Source organism: Ornithorhynchus anatinus, chromosome 2, assembly GCF_004115215.2.
Source record: "Ornithorhynchus anatinus isolate Pmale09 chromosome 2, mOrnAna1.pri.v4, whole genome shotgun sequence".
Taxonomy (NCBI): Eukaryota; Metazoa; Chordata; class Mammalia; order Monotremata; family Ornithorhynchidae; genus Ornithorhynchus; species Ornithorhynchus anatinus.
Window position 1 is genome coordinate 9697283 of NC_041729.1, and position 20500 is coordinate 9717782.

The window sequence follows — 20500 nt, forward strand, 5'->3', positions numbered from 1 at the left end:
CAAGAATGCAGCCATGTGCAGTGTAGGAGAGCTGACTCAGATTGGGGATGAGAGTGAGTAGGTCTAATCTCCATCTTCAGATAAGAAAATTGAATTGGCAAACCTCATAGTGTGTCAGGAGAGGAGAATTACCATAGGTCTGCTCCTGTATTTATTGAGTGCTTACTGTGTGCAGGACTCTGTACGAAACAAATCAAGAGCCCTTATTAGCCAGGTGAATTGAGGTTTGTGAATGTAGCAAAGCAAGTTAAATGACTCGACTACTGTAGCACAATGGATATGTTTGCCTGGATCACATGTATTTTTGGAGAGGATTTTGTTCATCTGAATTATCATCGTCCTCCTCCTGCTCCTCCTTCCCCTCCCATTTTTATTGAGCAGGTGCTCCTTGCCGAATACTGCATGGGTGTTGGAAAATTTACACTAGAAGCAACAGGCAGCCTCCCTGCCCTTGAGGAGTATTCACTGTTACAGGGGTGGCCAGCAGAAGCAAATTGCAAACCCTAAGGGCGTAGGTACCAATTATAAAAACCAAAGGAGGCAAATAAAAACATTCTCTTCTAACCAGACTCTGCCCGAGAAAACCTTCCATTCAGCCCCATCCTGAGGTAACGCAGCGAGCTTGTTGGAGCAGCTGGTTAGGTTTGAGGAGCCACGTAATGCTGGACCTGCCCAGAGCTCCCCCATCCACCTGCCTTCCCCAAATCCCTCCTGCATTCAACACATGGTCCTGATTGACAGATAGTATCTTGTGTCTTTCCCTTCCTGTGCTTCCCAGTAAGGCAGAAAGGGCTTTTTCCAGACCCCTCTTCTGACCCCGCTTTTTTTGTGTTCCATAAATGGTCAGGTTTGTGAACTGCAAGACAGTTCATCAGATCAGTCTGACTGCAGATCTAAAATTTATTCCAGGTCCTCACTTCAGGACAAATACACTCTAGAATGGGATTTTCTTGGTTCTGTAAATCAAGGAAACTTTCAGTAGCAAACCTCTTCTCCCTCTGTGAGGCTATGTGGGAGAGGATGTGGGTCTGACCTGATTTCCTTGTATCTAACCCAGTGCTTAGAACAGTGGTTGGAACGTTATAAGTGCTTAATCAATGCCCCAATCATTATCATATTAAGTGGTAAGCGCTCAGCAAATACCACTGATTTTATTATTGGATATAGGGCACATCTTTTGTGGGCCCTTTTAGTATTTGTCCTTTTTTTTGTGTGGTGGCTTTTCATCAGAACAGGTAAAAGATCAAAAAGTGAGTTGCTAATAGTTTCTATTGTTTCCAGTAGTTCTTTCTATCTTTTTGGAATTCTTTATTCCTGAGAAAAAGATTTTTCATTTGAAATTCAGGAATTCTAATAGGCTTTAGGTATGGTCTTGTGAAGCAGGCTGTTAAAACACTACTCTAGTTTAGGTAATTGATTGATTGGGAGACTATAAAAAATGTGTTGGGGTAGTCAGTGAGTGTGTTCTCACATCTAGTAGATGAAATTGATCCACTCCATATCATGATTTCCTTAGGGAATTTAGAGGTTTGTTTTGGCAGAACAGGAAGGCCGACTGCTGTGCGTTCTTGGTTCAGATCCCTGCTCCTGCCAATTTCCTGTCAGTCACCGGGATATTTTTTGTGCTTTTGGTCTTTAAAATGGGGTTGAAAAGTTTGAATTTGTGCAGTTCTTTGAAATCAAGCACCATATAAATGAAGTGATGTTTTAAATATTCTTATAAGTTATTGAAAAATTTTGATATTTAAGCAAATCACGAAAGAAATCTCAGTTTTTCCCTCAGTATTCCCAAGACCTTGGGTTCAGCTAAGTTAGGATTTAGAAGATATTTAGTCTTTATAATTAAAATATGTATATATATATGCTTCTTAAGAACAGAAAGTTATAATTTGGGGAAGCTATCTGCACGTTTTGAAGGTTAAAAACAGTTTGTGTGGTTGAGGGGAAGATGGTGTAATCTTGAATTTAGAGTAATATAACCCCCAAAGCCGCCTTCTTTTTGCAGGTGCCAGTATTAATGTGAATAAAGCGTCAAATGAAGGCAAAAGAATGGAGATGCTCAGCAAAGAGGACATCTGTCAGAATGGACCAGCGCCTCATTTCCCAGATCCTTCATTGTCTTTTGAACTCTCCAGCAGCCCATATGGTCCAGATTCATCTCCAGGTGTGACTGGTTTCCATGACAACCTAAGGAAGTCTCAGGGATCTAGTACTGAGGGCATAGTCCTTAGAAAAGAAGCTTTGCAGTCTCTCAAACTAAGTCTTCCTATGCAAGAAACCCAATTGTGTAAGCATCTGTTTACTGTAGCACCCTTTTTCTTTTGCTGCATAAAGCTTTATTTCATTTCATCCTTTTGCAGTCTTTGAGAAATAATTTCGGCCTGAATCAAATGATTTTTGTGTGTGACATGCCTATTTTATCCACTCCCTGTTCACAGTGCACTAGCTCTTTGCTGTTTTGTTGGTGTCAGTGACCTGTGTGTTTGCCATGTTGACCTCACATTATAGAAGACAAGCAATAATGCACTTGGATGCGGAAGCCTGTTCTGGGACTTGCTCCCAAGTGGCCGTGGTCGTGACACTGGAAATACCTGTTCAGTAGAAGAACTGGAATATAGAATTCATGTGACCGCTATGGTCTTCATAACGATCAAATAATGTAAAATGATAGCATTGAGAGGATTTGGGATAAAATATATTAAGGCAGACAATTGCATATTGGGAGCTCCCCTGAAGAGTAATGTACATTGGCCTTTGCTTAAACACGAATGTTTGGAATTCTCATAGTATTCTCATACATATTGTGAAAAGTGCACTGGGGGAAAAAAGCACCGAAAGGCTCTTCTATCATGGGAACTATCCTGTATTGTGATCATCTTTTCAGATGTCCCCCAGTCCAGTCCAGTCCGTCAGCTTCTGAAAATGGTATCTCTTGTCTATAGCAACTCTGTTTGAGAAGACCTTTCACTTTGGTCTTTGCACATCTCCTCCGGGAAGCCTTCTGTGACTAAGCCCTCATTTCCTCTCTTCCCACTCCTTTCTGCTTCACCCTTGCACTTGGATGTGCTCTCCACAGAGCTTATGTACATATGAGTAATTTATATTAATGTCTGTCTTCCCCTCTAGACTGTAAGCTCATTTGGGGCAGGGAATGTGTCTCTCAACTCTATTTGCACATAATAAGCGCTCAGTAAATATGACTGAGCCAACAGTAATTGTCATGTTCATTAAGCACTTTGTGCCAAGCCCTGAACTTGGATACAAGATAGATATAAGATGACCAGACTGGACACAGGCCCTCTGCAGTGTGGCTTAGTGGAAAGAGCACAGGCTTGGGAGTCAGAGGTCATGGGTTCGAATCCAGGCTCTGTCACTTACCAGCTGTGTGACTTTGGGTAAGTCACTTAACTTCTCTGTGCCTCAGTTACCTCATCTGTAAATTGGGGATTAAGACTGTGAGCCCCCTGAGCCCCATGGACATGGACTGTTTCCAACCTGAGTAGTTTGTATCTATCCCAGCATTTAGTATAGTGCCTGGTATATACATAGTAAGTGCTTAACAATTACCATAAAAAAGAAAAACACCCAAGTGCTTCTAATACTAGTGATAATAATTGTGGTATTTGTTACAGTACAACAGAGCTGATAGACACAATCCCTGCTTTCAAGGAATCTAGAAGGGGAGACAGACATTAAAATTAATTACGGAGAGGTACATAAGTGTTGTGGGGATGAGGTGGGGTGAATATCCAGTGCTTAAAGGGTACAAATCTAAGTACATAGGTGATATAGAAGGGAGAGGGAGAAGGGGAATTGAGGTTTCGCTGGGTAAGGCCGCTTTGAAGGTGGAGAGAGCGGTGGTCTGTCATAGGTGAAGGGAGAGGGAGTTCCAGACCAAATGAATTCACTTTCATGTTGAATGTCCCTTAATAAAATACTGAAACTCTTTTTCCTGTAATGTGAGCGAAATTAGTCTGTCCTCCATTATACTGTTTATGCTTTACTTCTGCAGGATATTATCTGAGAAGCAGCAGGGCCTCATGGAAAGAATGCTGGCCTGAGAGTCAGGAGTCCTAAATTCTAATCCTGACTCTGTCATTTTCCTGCTATGTGACCTTGGGCAAGTCTGTAGGTTAGTTTCCTCATCTGTAAAATGGGGATGAAATGCCTGTTCTCCCTCCAGCCTAGACTGTGAGGTCCATGCGGGACAGGGACTGTGTCTGACCTGATTCTCTTGGATTTATCCCGGTACTTAGAACAGTGCTTTGCACATAGTAAGTGTTTAACAAGTAGCACAATTATTTTTATGATGGAGAAAGTCACCTCTTACAGTGGTGTTGCCCTAGCCATAAGCCAGCTTTACTTATGGCGGTCACTTTGAAGCTAGACTATTGATTTTCATTTATTTTGTCTTAAATGTTTCAGCACATTCAGTTTATGGGCAGTGCTGTTTTATATGGCGCCTTTCTGTGGGGATATTAGTGACTTTTGTGAAGTGACGAAGGCCAGGGGAAGCTATTTTGCCTGTTTGGTAAGCTAGTTAAAAGGTGGATGTGTCCCCTGCCTCTCGGAGGATGCTCAGAAACAGGTACTAGTGGAGTCGTTTCATCTTTCTGGTCTCAGTTGAATGTTGTGGTTGTTTTCATTTTTTCTGTTCTGCTCTGAATGCTGATAAATGCTCATGACCCTATTCAGAGCAGGCAAACCCCTGCTTGGTGATGTTAGCCACACATTGCTTAGAGTTTTGTGATCCTTGAGTTATTACACCTTCCACCTCCTCTCACCTTCTTATTCTTCTTCTCAAACCATGACTTCTAGCTTTAAGGCAACCACAGTAACATTGGAGATCAGCTGTGGACACCTACAGTTACTTTACTTTATCGTCTTTGTTCTTCAGCTTTTTTATTTACCTATTTTAAGTGAGCTATTGGTTGTTTTAAAGGCCATTTTCATTTTGTTTTGTAGGCTCATCAGACTCTCCTCTCCCCTTGGAGAAAGAAGAACAAATCAGACTTCAGGCTCGGCGGCGACTGGAAGAGCAGCTCAAACAGTACAGGGTGAAAAGGCATCAGGAGAGAGTAAGAGTCTTGTCCCTTCTAGGCTTCTTGACAAGATTAGGAAAAGAATAGGTAGACAAGGGCAGTTATAAAGTAATTTTTAAAAAGTGATCCCTTCATTGGAGGGGAAGGTAATGTTGGTCAGGGTCTAAGTACTAACCATATTCATAAACTGCGTAATTTTTTATCTGCCAGAGTTCATTTAGCAGTTCTGTTAATAGGATTTCTGCATTTTTCACCTTTTTTTTTTCCATTTTATAAGCATAGCAGATTTACCTTGATTTGTTCAGTAGCCAAAGCAAGATTTTCTCAATAAGAGAATTTTAATTCAAGGTGACTTGTCCAAACATTGATGTATGTTATAGCTCATCATCCTCATCAAAGGGTCCTGGAACCCATACCCTTAGGGCATTGTAGGTGCTGAATAAAAATCCCTATCCTCCGAAATGAATAATAAAAATAATTATGATAGTATTTGTTAAGCACTTATTTATTCAATCATATTTATTGAGCGCTTACTTTGTGCAGAGAACTATACTAAGCACTGGGGAGAGTACAATACAACAATAAACAATCACATTCCCTGCCCACAGTGAGCTTACAGTGTGGGCAAGGGGAGACAGACATTAATATAAATAAATGCATTACAGATATGTACATAAGTGCTTATATGCCAAACACTGGGGTAGATATAAAATAATCAGGTCGGACACACAGTTCCTATCCCACATAGGAGATATAAATGTTTTACAGTCAAAAGCAGACATGAGAGCTCCTTCTAGGAGTCTTGTATGCCTGGCCCCTACAGAGCCCTAAATTTTTTTAACTAGAGACACTTTGCAAGAATTTATTTTAGCAGTTGCTTTTTCTGGATATAGATTGGTCCACCAATAGGCCAGATTTGGGAAATGTCCACATTTCTAAAGAGTAAGAACTGTGGAAAAGATAACCCTTTAATCTTTACTGTATAAAAATTGTGAAAGCAATTGCCTAATTGTGTCTGAAAACTTCAAAACAGTGAATTAAAAGCCCTTTAATGCCGAGACACCCGGAAGAGTAAAATTTGCCAGATTATAACTTTGGAATGGGGGAAATACCATTAAATCTTCATGTTCATGTCTGGGGAGGCACTGAGGCGTAGTGGAGAGAATGTGTGGAACTGGGAGGTAGGAGACCTGGGTTGTAGTCCCAGCTTTGCCGCTGTGGACCTCAGATTCCTTATCTGTAAAGTACAGGTAAACTAGATTGTGACCCCCATGTGGAACTGAGAACCTGAATCTACCCCAGGACCTAATAGTAAGCTCTTAAGAAAAAGCATAACTGTGATCCTGAAACTTTAATTGTTATCCTAAAATCCTTCATCTGTGGGGATGGAAATATGAAAGCAATTGCTCAGTTGTTTCTGAAAGTAATTTTGGGCTCTTGGTGTAAACTTCTAAACCCAGGGATTTTTATCGTTTCTATTTTTTTTTCTTTTAGGCTAATCAGCCTGCCCCAAAAAGTCGACTGTCTAGCACACTTGATCCCGAGCTGATGTTCAATCCTGAAATTTTGCCGAGGGCCAGCACTGTAGCTATGACAAAAGAGTACTCGTTCTTGAGGACCAGTGTCCCGAGAGGGCCTAAAGTCGGCAGCTTGGGACTTCCAGCCCACCCAAAGGAGAAAAAAGGCTCCAGATCTTCCAAATCAGGTAGGATCCGCTCCCTGGCTGACTACCGGACCGAAGATTCGGACTCCGGCCATCCAAGCGGCAAGCTTCTGGTTCCCGACTCGTCCGGCGGTTCTCTGAAGCAGAACAGGAGCAGTCTGACCTCAGTTGTGTCCGAAATAACCGTGACCTCCGAGGCAGATGAGCGACTGGAGAATTCCTCCGTAGCGGGAGATAGCGTTTCGGAGGTCGACGGAAGTGAAACGGGAATGAGACTGGATGGGAATGAGAGCGACAGCTCTACCTACAGCAGTGTCTCTGGGAGAGGAATGGATGGCGTGGTTCTGAGCTCAGAGGGCAGAAAGGGAGCTTCCTACACAGTGAATGGCCAGGAGATCACCCTGGACGCTATGGGGCAGTTTCCTTCCATCAGGGAGGTTCTGCAGGCTGCGGCAGCGGAACATCACGCCCAAGAGCAAGAGGTCAATGGGGAAGTGAGGAGCCGGAGAGACAGCCTTTCCAGCAGGTAACAGATGCTACCGCCTGTTAATTCACTACTTCGTTACCTTCTTACATTCCACGTGGATCAGTGTGTTTCAGCAGCTTTTCTGTTTTGTTGTTTCTGAGATTTCCTAATCCCCTTGGGGCAAAGTTCTTATGAATGGCTAATCGTGATTATCTATGAAAAAATGCAAAGATGGGAGAAGCAGAATGGCCTAGTGGAAAAAGCCCAAGCCTGAAAGTCAGAGGACCTGGGTTCTAATCCTAGCTCTGCTACTCTGTGACCTTAGGCAAGTCACTTCGCTTCTGTGTGCCTGTCTCCTCATCTGTAAAATAAGGATTCAATACCTGTTCATCCCCTCCGTTAGACTGTGCGCCACATATGGGGCAGAGACTGTTTCCAATCTAATTTGTATCTACCCCAGCACTTAGTATAGTGCGTGGCACCTAGTAAGCACTTAACTAATGCCCTTCTCTATATAGAGCTGTTTTTTCTCAAGCGGTGAATTTGGGCATAGTTTTTCCCCTTTTTTGTACATCTTAACTTCTTTCTTTTCAAGCTTTAGCACTTTGATCATTGAGGGGCTACGGTTTTAACTGTTAGCAGATTTACATGATCTCAGAGGTGGGAAAGTAGCTGGGAAATATTTGAATGGAAGCATGAGGGTTACATCCCTTTCAGAACTACATTCAAGTATGATATGGTAGTCAGGGAAGCAAGGAAATGGAGGCTGTTGTCTCCTTTTGCTCTCCTTCTCTGCAGTTGTCCTAATACCACTGATATTATCCTGATACCTACCTAGGTTGTCATTTTGTTTAGTAGCTTCTGTTGCTTTGCAGGAAAATTTAGACGTTTTGGACACGTTCCGTCAGCACTTCTGAAAAATGCTCCACCCGTCCCCCGGGGTCTAGAGAGTTAGGAGAACCAGCGTGGCTTAGTGGAAAGAGCACGGGCTTGGGAGCCAGAGGACATAGATTCTAATCCTGGCTCTGCCTCTTGTCTGCTGTGTGACCTTGGGCAAGCCACTTAACTTCTCTGCGCTTCAGTTACCTCATCTGTAACATGAGGATTAAGACTGTGAGCCCCACGTAGCAACCTGGTGACCTTGTTTCTACCCCCAGCACTTAGAGCAGTGCTTGGCACATAGTAAATGCTTAACAAATTCCACTGTTATTATTATTATTAATAATATTGTCACCTGTGGGGTAGGTAAGAGTGTTGTTTATTGGGGGGGTTTGGGTTTTGTTTTTTTTTTTGAAAATGATCGTTCTGTAATTGGGTCTCTCCTTGCCAGCGTATCCCTGGAAAGCTCCATCGCAGGCACTCATGATGAAGTGTTGCAGATCCTTAAAGAGAAGATGAGACTTGAAGGGCAACTGGAAGCCTTGTCAATAGAGGCTACTCAGGTAAGAGAAGAATGATCAGGTTCTCAGTGTAGCAAACCACAGCCCCATCCCAAAAACCCATTCTCTCTGGGGTTTGTGAGCTGTGATGGTAGGTTTTAAAGTGTCTTACAAAGTCACGGTTTTATTGAACACACACAGAGAAAGGCAAGATGGTGAATGGCAAGGGCTAAATTCTAGTCCCAACACCGCCATTACCATGGGCAGAATAATGATCTTTCCAGGCCTCAGTTTACTTATCTCTGAAATGGGATTATATATTCACCTGTCTCAAAAAGAACATAAGTTTATGCATGACCATGTCAAAATGGACTGTTTTTTTGCCTAGGAGAAGAGCAGTCAAATGATTAGTGGTGCTTACTGAGCATTTACTATTTGCCAAGCACTTTACTAGAGGCTTGGGAGAGAACAGTACAGTAGAGTGGATAGACACTCTCCCTGCCCACGAGAAACTTACCGTCTATAGGGGGAGATGGACTTTTAAAATACATTTATCGATGGGGAAATGGGAGAGTATAGGGATATATGTGCATAAGTGTATGGGTTAAAACACTAGGATTTAATAATTGCTGTATTTATTTAGCACTTACTATGTGCCAGGCACTGTACTAAGTGCTGAGGTAGTGACAAGATCATTTGGTCCCACGTAGGGCTCCCAGTCTAAGTAGGGAGAACAGGAATTGAATTCCTGTTTTGAAGATGAGGGAACTGAGGCACAGAGAAGTTCAGTGATGTGTCCAAAGTCACATAGCAGCTATGTGGTGAAGCCAGGATTAGAAGCCAGGTCCTCGGACTCCCAGGCCTGTGCTCTTTCCACTAGACCATACTGCTTCCCTTAGCGGGGATGGGACGAGTCTGGAAGTCAGGAGACCTGGGTTCTAATTCCAGTTTCCCTTAATACTTAAGGGAATACTTAAGGGAAGGTTAGCTTTCCTTAATACTAACTTAGTCACTTAACTGTCCCGTAGTGGGAAGAGCACGAGTGTGGGAGTCAGGAGACATGGGTTACAATTTCGGCTAAACCCTGGCCTACTTGGTGACCTTGGTCTTGGTTCCCTCATTTTTAAAAGGGGACTTTGTTGTAAATCTGAGACAAAAGCTGTGTCCAGTTCGATTATCTTGAATCTATCCCAGTGCTTAGCACATGGTAAGCACTAAATAAAACCATTATTATGGAATCCTTTATGTTGTTGTTAATGTCAGTTTAGGAGAGAAAAAACATTTAATGAAAGACCACCAATTCAGGAATATGGGGTCATTCAGATAACATGATAGTATATCAAAACAGTCTGTATTTACATGGTAGTGCCTAGGTCCTTCGAAAACGTCGTTACAACAAAACACGATGCAAGTGACTCGTTGCATTGACATCTAGGTGATTTTTGATTTCGAGGCCATGTCCTCGTAATGTGTTTGAGGGAATCGATCATCAGATTCATCAAATAATTGTCGCTATATTTGATCGTTCAGGCCCTTAAAGAGAAGACAGAGCTGCAAACCCAGCTAGCAGCCTTAAACACAAAGCTTCAGGCTCAGGTGGAGCACAGCCAGAGCAGTCAGCAGAAACAGGACTCCCTCAGCTCACAAGTGGACACCTTAAAACAGTCTTGTTGGGATCTGGAGCGAGCCATGACTGACCTGCAGAACACACTGGAAGCAAAAAATGCCAGCCTGGCGTCTTCAAATAACGACCTGCAAGTGGCAGAGGAGCAATACCAAAGACTCATGGGAAAAGTGGAAGATATGCAAAAAAACATCCTCAGTAAGGATAACACAGGTAAGGGAGTAGCACCTCCAGTCATTTCTGATTGCTTATCATCTTTGTTTCCATTTGGAGAAATGCCGCAGGTAGACCAGGCATCCTGTTCCCGGGTTTTTTTATTATTATTATTTATTTCAGTGGCCTAAATGCTTTAGACTCTAGGCCCATTATCCGGGACAGTGTCGACTTTGGGATCTTCTACTTCACTCGAGGCAGCTCTAAGCACCGGGAGATATTGGACTGGGTGGGGATCCTCCCCACTCTGAAGAAAAGAAGAGAATTCATGAATTGTTGGAAATGACATGACCTGTCAGGCCGCCTCCTCAGCCCCAGGATTGCTTTCCAGAGCTGGCCTTTTTCTCTTCTCATAGTTGACTTAGCCAACTTACCGATATCTGCCTGGCATTTGGTGCCGTATGCATAGTCAGGGGTGTTCAGCAACCAGAAATTCCAAGGGAAATTATTAGAAGCAACACCCCATATTTTTACTGTTGTTTTAAATTATATGTGTTTTATTGGTAATTCATGAGGCAGATTTTGATGACAGAATTTGTAACGTGGGACAGGTAAGTTCAGCCAAGTTAAATATTCAGTAGTAATAGGTGACTCACCTTGCCGTCCCCCCACCCACCCATTGTCCTTTTTCTAGGGGTTCCTCGGAGACCTTTTTTGAAAGTTTTCTGTGTGTGTGACGGAATATTCCTCTGACTGCGGACGTGAAGGCCCAATCCTCTTTTCTCTCAGCTCTTTAATTTTACTCTCCCTGAAGAGGAAGTTCTCCTAGTCAGACTTGTTGCAAGGAGGAACAAAGATCTCCCCCCTCTCCTCATTTTGAGCAGTCTGCGCTTTCTTGTTTTTTCAGTGCAAGATTTGCGGCAGCAGATGATCTCCTTGCAGAACCAACTTCAGCAGGTCCAGCTAGAGCGCACCACGCTGGGCAGCAGGCTGAAGGCATCCCAAGCTGAGATTGCCTCCCTTCAGAAGGTGCGACAGTGGTACCAACAGCAGCTGGCACTAGCCCAGGAAGCCCGGGTCAGGCTGCAGAGTGAGATGGCGCACATTCAGGTAAGGAAATAATACCCCTTGCACCCGCCAAACACCAGGGCTCCACTTAATATATCTGTGAATGTCTTTTACTAGTTAGCTCCCTCCTTTGTATACCCTCCATTTAGATGTCTTCTTTCTAAGCTGCTTCGGGTAATATTTTCTTTTGACTCTTCCAGTCATCCTTAAGGTAGTTGTCTGCCCAGCACTGAGAATAGCATCCTTTATTGACCGTCGGTAAAATGGGGCTTAAGATTTTGAGCCCTATGTGGGACCGGAGACGTGTCCAAACTGATCACCCTGTATCTACCCCAGCGTTCAGTTCAGTGCCTGGTACGTAGTAGGCGTTTAACAAATACCGGAACATACACCATGGCGTGTATGTGAATATATGCCATTTAACCCATTTGGAGGCACTTGGCTTCTCAGTGTCTCAGTTTCTTCATCTGGGGAGTGGTGATTCGGTGCCTGTTTGCTGTCCTACTAGACTGTGGGCCTGATGGGGGATTCATTCAATCGTATTTATTGAGCGCTTACTATGTGCAGAGCACTGTACTAAGTGCTTGGAATGTACAATTCGGCAACAGGTAGAGACAATCGCTGCCCACTAACGGGCTCACAGTCTAAACGATGTGGTCTGTGTCCGGCCTGGTTGTCTTGTATCTATCCCAGTGTTTGGTGGAGTGCTTGGCACATAACACATATTCCTATGTAAATATTCTTATACTCTACTAATTTCCTTATCCCTATTACTATCTACTCTAATACCTGTCTTCCCCGTAGACTCTAAACTCCTTGTGGGCAGGGATTGTGTCTACCAACTCCATTTTATTGTACTTTCCTGAGAGAAGCAGCTTGGCCTAGTGGATAGAGCACGGAGCACCTGGGAGTCAGGGGGCCTTGGATTCTAATTCTAGCTCTGCCACTTGTCTTCTTTGTGACTCTAGTCAAGTCACTTCACTTCTCTGTGCCTCAGTTACCTCATCTGTAAAATGGGAATCAAGACTGTGAGCCCCATGTGGGACAAGGACTGTACTCTGTCCAACCTGATTAGCTTGGATGTACTCTGGTGCACAGTACAGTGCCTGGGTCATAGTTAGTGCTTAACAAACACCGTTAAAATAAAGCTTAAAACAGTGCTCTGTACTCAGTAAGCGTTCAATAAGTACCATTGATTGAATGATTGAAATATTCATTCAATCATATTTATTGAGCGCTTCCTCTGTGCAGATCGCTGTACTAAGCTCTTAGAATGTAGAGTTCGGCAACAGATAGAGACAATCCCTTTCCAACAATGGGCTTACAGTCTAAACGATGATAAAATATATGTGTGTGTCAGTTTAAAAGCATCAAATCGTATTAAATATAAAAAAGACTAAGTATTCTAGGTTTTTAGTTAACATTATTTTCAATTTGAAGACATCACATAGTGGAATTGTTGTGTGCTTGTGAAAAGTGTGGTGCACTCTCTCATATTTGGTGCATCACACTGTTTCCCCTCTGTCAGTAGATCTTCAGTTTGGAAGCAAACCTTTCTGACAGGACCTTGTTGATAATCTCCACTTCTGAGGTGGCATCCAAAAAGTAATCACTGATATTTATTGAACACTTACTGTATAAAGGCACTGTGTGCTTGGAGAGTCCTATAAAATAGACATGATCCCTGAAGGAATTTAGAAGTGGAGGAGTTTATAATCTAGTGGGTCAGTCAGTGAATAGTAAGCATCGCCACTGGACTACTCAATCATTAGATTGTAAATTCCTCCACTGGACGCTCAGGTTCTTGAGGGCAGGGATCATGTCTTCCTACGTGATTTGTTGTGCTCTCCCAAGCACTTAATACAGTGTCGTACACCCAGTAAGAACTCAGTAAATACTAGTGATTGAGGAAATACTATTGATTGGTGGAGCACTGTGTGCAGAGCACTGTACAGCCCTCGGGAAACTATGGCAGAAGCCAAAGGCACATTTCTTTCCCTTAGGGAGCCAACGGTCTAATGGGGGAGATGGGCAGGCACAAAGTACTTACAGGTAACAAGCAGGAGAAAGAACAAGGACATTGCTGGTAGTAGGGAGAATGTGGCTGAAGCAGATGAATAGTGTTCAGAGATCAATTTATGCCACTTATCTGTGCCTCTGTGTCTCTAATAGTGTGTATGTATGCAAAATGCTGAGGATGATTGTAAATACCTAAATGCTAATGGTGGGTATAGGGTTGATGTGATGTGGGGCGGTGGCATTAATCCAAAAATGCTTCCTGGAGGGTATGGATTTTCAGGGAGACTTTGAAGAGGGAATAACCTGTAACCTGTCGAGTTTGAAAAGGGAAGAGAATTCCACACAGATGAAAAGGCATGATCCAGGAGACCAGTTGAAAACAAGGTCTGAGTGAAACCACTCACCCTTTGAGTGAAAGGGAAGAGGTGAAGCCTACTCGGAAGGGACTCAGAAAACATTAATAGTTTCTGCAATAGAAGCAACACCAGGCTTGAGAATAATAAGGGGAGGGAGAGAGGAGAGGGGCTTTGTAAAGAGTGTCCTTGCTGCCAGCGGCAGCCCCCTGCCGCTAAGATCTGCGGGCCCTCCCTGGTCCCTCTCCAGTCCCTGTGGAGTCTGGCGCAGCCCCGGAAAACAGAATGACAGTTCGGGCTCCTGTTTTCTTGTCGGAGCCCTGGTCCGCTGCATTCGGGGGGGTAATAATAAATACTATTGAATGAATTAACTTCTCCCCCACCGGGGACCATGCCAGCGTGGCAGTTATTCAGAAGCTGAAAATTCTGGAGAACAGTGGTGAGGTGTATAATCTGAGCTAGTCCTTAATTTGCCTTTTGCTGACTTGGGCTAATTAAAGAAGATTTGGTGTTCTACAAGAAGAACTGTGAGGGGGTATTTAGGCATTTTTCGCAGTCTGGGATCTCCCCATTCAGATCCTCACCACCATCAAGCTGCAAACTTTTCCATCAATTCTCTCATTTCATATTCTGTGCATTGATCTCGTCTTGTCCCCTCAGGCTGGCCAGATGACTCAGGCTGGCATGCTGGAGCACCTCAAACTTGAGAATGTCTCTTTGTCCCACCAACTGACAGAGACCCAGCACAGGTCCATCAAGGAAAAGGAACGCATTGCAGCCCAGCTCCAAAACATTGAGGTAAAGATTTCGTGAGCTCTCTTGGATTCTGACGCATATTTGGCAGTGGCTTATAAGAACGGAATAAGAAAGCACCCAGAATTACCATGTCTAACAGAAGAGCAATCCAGTTGAGAATGATACACAAGGTGTCCGGATTCCATTCGTGGCTTGGTGATTTTGGTATGGACAATATGCCCTTTTGAGTCATTTTCAGTTGACAATGACCATTGCAAATATTCAGTTTGGCCTAGTGGAAAGAGCATGAGTCAAAAACCCTAGATTCCCAGTCCCAGCTCTGCCACTGACCTGCACACACTTCACATTTGTGAAAATGAAGGCAAGTAAGTGATGCTGATGTTTTGGACTCCGGAAATCCCTGAAAATTCATTTTGTTATTGGTATTTTCAATTGGGATATTTTAATGACAAAAATATTTTTTTCTGTAGCTTGCCCTTTCTTACTATCTCCTTGTAGATGTTTTATGAACAGAATTGACTGGTTCTCTCTTAGATTTGTAATAATTAGTCTTCCCAGAGGCAGAGGCTGAAACCAATTGATCTCTTTCTGCTGTCTCTTCCAGCTCTAATATTCTATGATTTAATTTGTGCAAATCAGAAAGAACATATTAAGTAGTCCTGGGCAGATGTATGTTTTCTTGAAAAAATATGCACATACATTCTTTGGATGCAGTTGATAAAAGTCCATTCAAATTTCAGTAAGGGTTTGTTCAAGTTGAAATGAGTAGTGAAGTTACCCATGCTGGTTTAAATATAATAAGCTATTTTTTACATAGAATCCTTTTTTGTTTTTCTATTTATGTATTTTTGTCTAGGCCGACATGCTAGATCAAGAAGCCGCATTTGTTCAGATCCAAGAAGCTAAAATAATGGTGGAAGAGGATCTACAAAGAAAACTGGAGGAGTTTGAGGATGAGAAAGAACAACTGCAGAAAATGGCAGATTCTGCAACATCTTTGGAACAAGAATTGGAGCAGGTAGCCACTATTAGATGTTTCAGAGCTGCTTCAAAGAAAGTATCTATTATTAGGTAGTAATAATAGACTAGACTGTAAGACTGTAAGCTCCTTGTGGGCAGAGAACATGCTTACCGATTCTGTTGTATTTTGCTCTTCCAAGTGCTTAGGTCAGTGCTTTGCACTCAGTAAGCACTCAACAAATGTAATTGATAGTAAATGGAGATTGAGTAACCTTAAACCAATGTATCGATGTAGGATTTTGTGTGGTTCTTAGACATTTATATAACTTGCCCAACATTTCTTGTTTCGAGAAAAGCAATTTTACTGTTAAAAACATTAAACCTTTAAAATTCCAAGTGGTAATTTTGAAAACATGAAGGTCATTTTACCAAATCCTGAATTGCTTCAGTAAATCTGTTGAATGCCAAAATTTTTCAAAGATGAAGAGGCCACTCAGAGTGGTAGTCTCAAACTTCTAGGGCCCCCTCAAATTAAGATTGCCTATGGCTGAGAAGGCTGTTTTTTTTTAAACTCATTGTGGGAAAAAAAATTAACCGAATATAGGGTGGCAATTGGACATTAATAATAATAATAATAATAATGTTGGTATTTGTTAAGCGCTTACTATGTGCAGAGCACTGTTCTAAGCGTTGGGGTAGATACAGGGTAATCAGGTCATCCAAAGTGAGGCTCACAGTTAATTCCCATTTTACAGATGAGGTAACTGAGGCATAGAGAAGTGAAGTGATTTGCCCACAGTCACGCAGCTAACAAGTGGCAGAGCCGGGAGTCGAACCCATGACCTCTGACTCCGAAGCCCAGGCTCTTTCCACTGAGCCACGCTGCTGTTGTGGCACCTATTTACCCTATAGCTAGGCCGAGTGCCCAGCTAATAGGGTGAGAGCTCTGCAAGGCATGCAGATCCCCAGGCTGGGGGAGGGAGGGATATCGGGGAGAAACAAGAAGTTGTCTAGAAACCACATCCCCCCTCTTCATGCCCTCTCCCTCCTCCCTCCTCTTCCACCCTCCTCCTCTTCCTTCCCTCCCTCTCTCCCTTCCCCAGTCCTCTTTCTCCTCCTCCTCCTGCCACAAAGCTCTCAATCAGCAGCTCTTTGGTCCTCCTGTCCCGGGCAAACTGACTCCCAAGGGAAGGAGAGAGAGGTACTAAGGAATAGATGAGGGAAGGATAGAGTCAGAGGAAAGATAAGAGGTAGGAGAAAGGAGAGAAAAGGGGAATAAGGGAGAATTTAAAGGCACTTCCCTTTTCCCCTTCCCTCTTCCTTTATTCCTTTCCCACCTCTCCCTGCCTTTTGACCAGTCAGGTGGATGGCCCTGAGTGCATGATTTGGAAAGAGGGCTGGGGGATCCTGGTGGCTAGTGGGAGCTAGTAGCTGGGGTGCAGGGAAGAGGAGAAGGAGGTATCGTTGAGCGGCTCACCTGGCCCGACCCTGGCAGCCAAATAGGTGAGTTGCTCCCTCCCCACTGGGGAGCAGCAAGTGCAGCTTGGCCCAAATTCTGGCTCTGGAGCTTCTGCCACTGTTGATTGGCCAGGGAGGGCAGCGCTTCCTGGCCCGTCCTTCCCAGAAATTAATTGGTTACTGCCATTGCCCCAGTAACTGAGGACCACCCCCGCAGACCTGAGGCCACAGGGAAGTCACTCATAGTTTCCAACATCAACCTTCTGGGGACTTTTCTAGATCGTGAGCCTTCCTGAGGGACAGGGAACATGTCTAATTCCCAGTAGTGTATTCTTTCCCAATGCTTAGAACAGTACTCTGCACACAGGAAGCCCGTAATAAATACTATTGCTAATTCATTGATGGGGATGATCAATCTTAGGTAGTTTATATGGGCTATCTGTGAATTTATGGGCGGTTGTCAGTTTTGCCTCAGACTTTTAATTTCCACTTAAAGCAGTGTACTGGTCGAATAGACGAGGTAGGGTACTAAGACAAGTTTTCGGTGGGTTTTGGGGTAAACTTATTGACCCATGATTCTTTGGTATTGTGATATCTGAAGGTGAGGTTGACTTTACATCAGCGCGATCTGCAGCTTGAAACATTACAGCAAGAGCATATGGACATCATGAAGCAGCTTACCCTGACCCAGGAGACACTGCACACCAAAGAGCAGTCCCTCGGTGACCTTCAGACCCGGTATGACGAGCTGGAGGCCAGATTAGAGGAACTCCAGGGAGATGCTCTATCCAAGGAGGACATGATCCAGTTCTTGCAGAATGAGAAAATCGTCTTGGAGGTGGCGCTGCAGGCAGCAAAAACTGGCAAGGAAGAATTTGAGGAAGGGGCAAAACACTTGGAAGAAGGGAGCGAAGTGGCCTCAGAAGTTTTAGAGCATTTGAGGCAAGAAATAGCTATAAAGTCCAGCCAGGTAATGAGATTTGCTGTTTGTTTTGCTCGCAGTACTAATGTTGTGTAAAAAAGTACATGCAAGTGTTTGGATGTCTTGGAGAAAATAAATTTAATATATATTTTTTAGCTTTTTTAGCATCTTCCTTTCAAAAACTTGAGGCTGGGTCACTGAGTGCAAGAAAGATTACTGAGATTTGCACACTCTTTAGAGGAAAATGAGATTCAATCACATAGCTATTCATTCAGAGGAACTCTAGGCATTTTATTCCCGTGATGTCTCAGTTACTCTGCTTTGAGTCATGGAGCTGAGGTTTGCCTCTGAGGTCAGTCGGCCATCTCTCTTGATGGTTGGTAAATCAGAAATTTAAAAAAGCAATCAAAATATTCCAGTAATTTGAGAATCAATGATGGTTCTCCAGTTTTCTTGTATTCTATTCATCAAGCATTCCAATCTACTCTTTACCAAAAAGAAGAGGGCCAGTCTATGTTGAGGGAGCACTGGGTGGCTTCCAAAACTTTCCCTCTAGACTGTAAACTCCTTGTGGAGAAGGATCAGGTCTACCAACTCTATTGTATTATACTCTCTCTCGAGTGCTTAATTCAGTTTCTCGACACACAACACTCAATAAATGCTATTAATTACAAACAGTAATATCTAAGAGTGTGCTTTGGAATACTCAGCGTGGAGTATACTTGCTTTGGAGAAGCAGCGTGGCTCACTGAGAAGCAGCGTGGCTCACTGGAAAGAGCACGGGCTTTGGAGTCAGAGGTCATGGGTTTGAACCCCGGCTCTGCCACTTGCCAGCTGTGTGACTTTGGGCAAGTCACTTAACTTCTCGGTGCCTCAGTTCCCTCATCTGTAAAATGGGGATTAAGACTGTGAGCCCCACGTGGGACAACCTGATTCCCCTGTGTCTACCCCAGCGCTTAGAGCAGTGCTCGGCACATAGTAAGCGCTTAACAAATACCAACATTATTATTATTATTATTCAGTGACTGGAAAGTCCAGTGATTGAAATACCACTAATTGAGAGCTGGCTAAGATTATTAAACCATTGGCCTAGGAGCCAAACAGTAGATGTTCTATCTCTTTTTTGAATAATGTCTCCCTGTATACTGTATATGTATATTTGTATGTTTAAAAATCATTATTAGTCTTGCACTTTAGTCACATTATTGTTAAATGGTATTTGTTAAGTGCTTACTCTGTTACCTCAGTTACCTCATCTGTAAAATGGGGATTAAGACTGTGAGCCCCACGTGGGACAACCTGATTCTCCTGTGTCTACCCCAGCCCTTAGAACAGTGCTCTGCACATAGTAAGTGCTTAACAAATACCAACATCATTATTATTATTATTACTCTCTCTTAGGTATTGTATTAAGCATTTGGATAAATACAAGATAATTAGGTTGGACATAGTTCATGTTCCACGTGGGGCTCAGTCCTAATCCCTATTTTGCAGATGAGGTATTTTAGGTGCAGAGAAGTAACTTGCCCCTGGTCACACAGCAGACAAGTTGTGGAGCTGGGATTAGAACTCAGGTCCTCAGACTCCTAGGCCCAGGCTCTTTTCACCGGCCCACTACTTCCCTTTATATTGCACAGTAGAGTAGTAAAGAAGAAATAACTGATTAAGTCTATTAAGCATGTCTATTAACTGAACCCTAGCTTTATATTTCTTTCAAATGTGTATATTATCACTACTGCTATTGCCCTTTATCTCAGTAATGCCTAGTGGAGTTAAGTAGTGATAACACGAATCACTGACCCACGACTTTCCATAAGGAATCAGTAGACTAGCTTGTTGCCAATGTAATACAGTGTCCTTGTGGTTCCTGTCTTAGGTGGAAAACTTACAACAGGAAAGTGCTACCCTGAAGAAGCAGGCACAGAAAGTCAAGGAACAGTTCCTACAACAGAAGGTAAAATACTGAATTTAGCCTGCTTCAAGTGGGAAATTCTCACTCATCTATCCCCTAAGCCAACCCTCAGATGAATCAGCTATGTAATTGCCCCCACGAGCTATTAAAAGTGGTGTTAGACGTCAGTTGATATCCTGCTGGAGTGGAGGGAAATGCTGAAACAAGTGTGGGAATGTTTTAAAGTCGTTTTCTCCGATGTGTACCTACGTGTTCCATTAGGTGATGGTGGAAGCCTACCGAAGGGATGCCAGTTCCAAGGACCAGCTGATCAGTGAGCTAAAAGCAACGAAGAAAAAGCTGGACTCAGAAGTAAAGATGTTAAGGCAGGAGCTAATTCAACTTCAGGGAGATAAGAAGTCCGTGGAAGTGGAGCATTCAAGGTTACAGAAGCAGTTGTCCCAGGTTCACCAGCAGATGACAGATCTGGAAGGGCATCTCCAAGTGGTGCAGAAAGAACGGGATGAAATGGAAACACAACTACAGGTCTGGGGAGTGGAGGGACTTGGCCTGTGTTGAGTTGTGGTGGCATGATTTTTAAAGTGGATTTATTATTGTTGTTATCAATTGTTCTCCCATACTGGGGGTGTAGGGGGTCACTTTCCTGAAGAACCCTGCTTTGTCAGCAGATTCCATATTCCATATCAGCGTTCTATCTAAAATACATAGTGGCAACACGCATTAAG

General features: G+C 43.3%; 1 protein-coding gene across 3 annotated transcripts in view; it reads left to right on the forward strand.

Annotated features, from left to right (window-relative positions):
- GOLGA3 (golgin A3) overlaps positions 1-20500 on the forward strand; it is a 46077-nt gene that overhangs the window by 6881 nt on the left and 18696 nt on the right. For 2 of the 3 annotated variants that reach the window (XR_003753991.2, XM_029048393.2), the window contains exons 3-13: positions 2006-2287; positions 4966-5078; positions 6537-7231; positions 8502-8613; positions 10081-10387; positions 11235-11437; positions 14428-14565; positions 15380-15541; positions 17543-17911; positions 19740-19817; positions 20037-20300. Coding sequence is in view for 2 of the 3 variants with exons in the window: in XM_029048393.2 (XP_028904226.1) it covers positions 2006-2287; positions 4966-5078; positions 6537-7231; positions 8502-8613; positions 10081-10387; positions 11235-11437; positions 14428-14565; positions 15380-15541; positions 17543-17911; positions 19740-19817; positions 20037-20300 (2723 nt within the window). In the remaining variant the exon portion in view is untranslated. The remainder of the gene's footprint in view (positions 1-2005; positions 2288-4965; positions 5079-6536; positions 7232-8501; positions 8614-10080; positions 10388-11234; positions 11438-14427; positions 14566-15379; positions 15542-17542; positions 17912-19739; positions 19818-20036; positions 20301-20500) is intronic. The other variant, XM_029048402.2, reaches the window with a different exon arrangement.